Raw genomic sequence first — 5,528 nt, forward strand, 5'->3', positions numbered from 1 at the left:
ATATATCCTTTTTTCCACAAGAGGTAATTTCCAGTAACCCCCATAATCAAACTCTGGAGGGTAAACCAACTTTTAAAGGAAAGTTAAAGCAGTGCATATTTGTATGCTCCATGAACATCAAACCATTACAGCCACGATGGGATCCGTCTCGTTTGCTTAACAGGGTTAATTTTACAGACTTTATGTAAGACAACAATTTATGCCCCATAACACTGATAAGTGTGTTGAGTACAAAGTGCCTTTTTAGTAAAAAATCACCACTTTTTGGAGTCACCCAAAACACTTATGTAGCGGACTATCATTTAGTAGCGGAGATTGTGAAATTGATTTTCCTCAAAGAAAATGGAAAGCAGGAAGATGGCATCAGATCAAAAACTGCTTGGTAAGGTTTCAGACCTCAAATGTGCTTGTTTATACAGTTCGAGAAATAAAATAGTAATTTACACCTGATTTTGGACAAGAAAATTAACCAGTGAGTGGATAATAGAGACCTTAATTTAATTAGGAAAAAAAATAAACACAAAAAACACATTTACAAAACAAATATTTTGAATGCCTGAGGCAGAGCAGCCCCCTAGAGCACTACTGGGGGTTGGGAGGGCAGAACTAAAAACAAATAGTAATATCAATACGCTACATTTATCAGACTGAAGAAGCGACAGCCATAGTAGAGGTTACAGCATCATGTACGCTGCAACACAAACTGTCCAAATGAAACTTTAGTAGCACCTTAATCAGTCAGGCCTTGGTTTAGCACAGTACATTCAATTCCTTCATCTGATACTTTTCACAGATACTGCGTTTGTGAGCAAGACATGTCCAAGCATCCACAGCAGCTGCTGCTTCTTAAAGCCGTGCAACCCAAAACCAGTAATGAAACGCCCTATTATATGGTCTGTGATACATCCTTAGAACCAAAGGGAATCAATGGTAGTGATTTAACAGGTTGAAATTGTTTAGAGAGAGTGGACATCTAAACAAAACCAAAAAAAAAACATACAATTTTAATTTGGTCCTAAGTGGGACTGCTACTTTAACTCATTTAAAACAGTAGAGCAACCATTAATGAAGGATGGACACTGGTGTTCGCTGTAGCCATGGGGCCGTTAGATGGAAAGGGAGTACCACCCAGTGAGGGGCAGTGGGTTTGGGCTTATTATAAAAGAATATTTGTAGGGTTCTTTAAGGAGAAGCAGCTGGATAGGCTACAGATGCATGGAGATACATGTATCACTAGAGCGCAGCACGTTCATTTTCAGGCAGAGGAAACATTTTGTCCCATAGAACTGAAACTCGCTACATTTGAGAAACTAAACATTGATGTCCTCTCGTGTGTTGGACTGATCCAGGGCAAAGTCTTTAGAAGGAGCCCTCCAAGTAAATCCGATGTCTTGCTACTGGGGCTCTCTGCCACTCGTCCTCTGAGAAGGAACTGGAGCTGTTAGATTCAGAGTCCAGCTCACTGATGCCATCCAGTTCCCAGTCTGCGCTGGACTCACTGCGGACATCGTCCTCCTCTGTGATGAAGCTCTGCCCAGGCTCCAGACACGACGGGTACACACGGGCAGATAGGCAGATGAAGCCAGAGTCATAATGCAGAAGTCCCAGCATGGTGCCAATGTTTATCCAGCGGTCATTAGTCACGTCATACTCATGTACAGTCACCCGGTTCTTTTTCCACTGTGGGGTGGTGCAGGTGATGAGCAGCAGCTTGGAACCATGCCATACAATCTGGTAGTTGTGTGTATTGCCCTCAGCTGGGATGTCGCAGATCCTCCGCCACTCTCCCCGAGCTGGATTATACACTTTTACTACGGGGATGTCGCAAATGCAGTAGATCTCGTCATTGAAGACGCAGGCTTCCTGGAAGTCGCAGCGCTTGAGGGAGGCACAGTTGAGCCATTGATCACGGGCAGGATCATAACAGAGCATCCTCTTGTTGTTGACAGCATACAAATGGTCATTCACAATCACCAGCTCGAACGAGTAGAAGGAGTGCGGCAACGGGGCCACCAGAGCCCACTGATTCCTCTGCACGCTGTAGCACTCTACATCTTTAATCTTGGCACCAGTGGAGGGGTCGCGACCACCCAGGATGTAGATGTAGCCATTGAGGTACGCTACGTCCATGCCTTCCCTGCAGAGCAGCCTCTCTGCCAGCATTTGCCAGTTGTTCTGAACAGGGCTGTACACCCATAGCTGCTTCATGGGTTGGGCAGCCAAGTACAGGTCATTCTCTGGCGAGATGCATACGGCCGAGGATGTCACAGCCTTGCCGTGGGCCAAGCTGGTGAGGGGAGAGGGCATTGTGTAAATGTCACCTGAGTAGGGGTCGTAGCACAGGAAAGGTTCCTTGCGGTGACCGAAGAAAATGACCATCTCCTTAGCCAGCATACCAATCCGACGCACTGGGCTTCCTTCTGGACAGGACGAAGCAGATCCAATTTTGCCATACCTGTCCTGCAGCACCCCGTCCAGGTACTGAATGCAGTGTTTGCGTATGAATGGCTTGGACCGCAGCCCATCCAGGTAGACTCGGTCCTTATCTGTGAAGTGTTGCCAGCGCACACAGCGCAGGACCTCCATGCTCCCGCCTGCCCTCTCCTTGGGGTTAGCCTCCAGCCAGCGCAGGGCGGCGCTGCACACCACCCTCTCGCTAACCACATCCAGGTTGTCCATGCTCAGCACCTCCTGCAACTGGGCCAGGCTCAGCTCGCACAGCTCGTCTCCCCGGGACAGCTGCTTAAAGTGGCGGGCCATGTAGGCGAGGGAGCGGGACCTCAGCTCAGGGTGGTCAAAGGCGTCGGCGAAGCGCAGGATGCTGGCGCAGTTGTGAAGGTCAAGGCGGCGGGCCAGGTAGCCGGCGCAGGCCTGACGAACGTACTCCAGTTGCAGCATGTCGGCTGCGGCGTAGAGGCGTTGCACGTTGGCCTCCGTCACAGTCACCCGCCCCGTGTAGCAGTAGTCTATGATGAGGGCCATGGACTCCGGGTCCATGTCGTGCAGAGTGACCTGCTGCTGCTTGCTCTCATACAGGCCGCCCGTGAACATGCTCTTGAAGTAGGGGCAGGCCGCAGACAGCACGTTACGGTTGCAGCTGAAGCTGCGGCCGCTCTCCGTGCCGCCTCCTCCTCCTCCCCCGGGCTCCGCGGGGCCCGCGCCTCCCAGCACCCGGATGGTGACGTCACACAGCAACCGCGCGTCGTAGAAGGATTTGAGCTGCGCCAGCAGGGCCGAGGCGTGAGCCGGGTCCTCCAGCAGCTCCGGGCCCGAGAAGAAGCCGGACACCGCGTAGGTGGACATGACCGGACCGGAGATGGGGCCGGCGGCGGGGGGGGTGGTAGGGGACTCCAGAGAACACGCGGGGTGTGGCGGGTAACGTCGCGGTTGGACGCGCAGTCTCGCGGCCTGAAGCTGGGGAATGAGAGCGGGGAGAGCCCTGCTGCTTGCTGGGAGTGGCGGCCTCCGGTAAAACGGAACCCCCCGCCGAGGATACCGGCCTTTCACTTCCTTCCTGCTTCGCGCGAACTAACGAGGCGGTATGACGTACGACGCATTACGCCTGCGTCGCAAGTGCGGGTTTGAAAGGGAGGCGCGTGCTGGTCGGTCACGTGACGAGCCGCCGCGCCCCATCTTGGTTGTGGGCAGAGGGAGGCAGAGCTGGTGTTCAGCTCTGAGACTCTACTCTTTTTCTGGTCTCGGCTGCCCATTGCTTCATGTTACCATGTGAACAGGAGACAGATGTGGCATTAAAATATGTGTATAAAAAACAACAATGAAATGTTCATATTTGTACTTTTAATTATTAATAAGCAAATCATATTAAAAACTCGTGATCGACAAACATATTCTACTCCGTCAGCCCCCTTCTGCCAAACTATTAATATACATATCACAACTAGGCACATACACACTTATTAAATACCACAACTAGGCACATACGCATGTACTACATACCACAACTAGGCACATACGCATGTACTACATACCACAACTAGGCACATAAATAACGTACTACATATCACAACTACGCATATAAGCACGTACTACATATCACAACTAGGCACGTAAGCACATACTACATACCACAACTAGGCACATACGCACATACTACATACCACAACTAGGCACATACGCACATACTACATACCACAACTAGGCACATACGCACAGACTACATATCACAGCTAGTCACATACGCACATACTACATTTAACTAGGCACATACGCACACTACATATCACAAGTAGGCACATATGCACTTACTAGATACCACAACTAGGCACAAACACGTACTACATATCACAACTAGGCACATACGCAGACTACATATCACAACTAGGCACATACACATGTACTACATATCACAACTAGGCACATACGCACACTACATATCACAAGTAGGCACATACGCACTTACTAGATACCACAACTAGGCACAAACACGTACTACATATCACAACTAGGCACATACGCAGACTACATATCACAACTAGGCACATACGCAGACTACATATCACAACTAGGCACATACGCACTGACTACATATCACAACTATGCACATACGCGGACTACATATCACAACTAGGCACATACGCACCTTAACACAGCGCTTATATTCACACAAACAAGAACCTCACGGAAAAACGCACTGACTTTACCATACACAAATACATAACCACTGACCCAAGCACACACACTATCATACCCTCCCACTGTACCAATAGAACAGGTATTGCAGTGGTTTTATAGGTCTTCTAGTTGTAGATAATACAACCAGCTGTACTGATAGTACTGTTTCTGCCAGTGTTTGAAGCTCGGAACTTTCAGCGAATGAAAGCAGCTGGAAGATTGATGACTGATCTTATAAAGATCCGCTGGTTAGGGGGAATTTAACACCACTTCTCGTGTGTATATAAATACACAAAAAAATCGATTAACACTCATTTTATTTGAAATATGATTTTGCATATAGTAAATTCCATGTTACAGTTGGGACGTGTTACTTTCTTCGATGCTCCTCTATTCCATACTGACAAAGCAAGTAAAGCGTACCTATTTCCATGTGTTGTAACTTTCACACACATACTGTACACAAAAACTAAAGCTGTCTCACATTTTAATCTGTTCTGTAACTGTTACATGCCTATACTATATATTCTCTTTAACTGTTCATGCAATGTCTTGTATATAATGTATAACCCTCCTCACTTAATGTAACCATGTATTTGTAAGATGCTGCACACCTATAACAAATGAATAAATAAAATACAAATACGGTACTCCTGGTTCAAGATTCTCTGTGGTAATCCAGTAATCGCTGGAAGGTATAAAGAATAGGACACTACGGACTTTCCAATGCAATTTTATTGCCAAAAGATTTGACGTAACGTTTTGGCCTTACATGGTCTTTATCAAAACAAAAATGCCATTTTCCTTTTGATAAAGGACATGTAAGGCCAAAACGTTACGTCAAATCTTTTAGCAATAAAATTGCATTTGAAAATCCGTAGTGGCCTATTCTTTAT

The 5,528-nt window shown here is 47.4% G+C and overlaps 1 protein-coding gene across 1 annotated transcript; it reads right to left on the reverse strand.

Annotated features, from left to right (window-relative positions):
• Positions 1-477: 477 nt before the first annotated feature.
• Positions 478-3,565, reverse strand: KBTBD7 (kelch repeat and BTB domain containing 7). The gene has a single exon (XM_075591064.1). The coding sequence runs from the start codon at positions 3,301-3,303 to the stop codon at positions 1,360-1,362; it is 1,944 nt and encodes a 647-aa protein (XP_075447179.1). The 5' UTR covers positions 3,304-3,565; the 3' UTR covers positions 478-1,359.
• Between the last annotated feature and the right edge of the window lie 1,963 nt (positions 3,566-5,528).

The sequence above is a fragment of the Ascaphus truei genome, chromosome 3 (genome assembly GCF_040206685.1).
Source record: "Ascaphus truei isolate aAscTru1 chromosome 3, aAscTru1.hap1, whole genome shotgun sequence".
Lineage (NCBI taxonomy): Eukaryota > Metazoa > Chordata > Amphibia > Anura > Ascaphidae > Ascaphus > Ascaphus truei.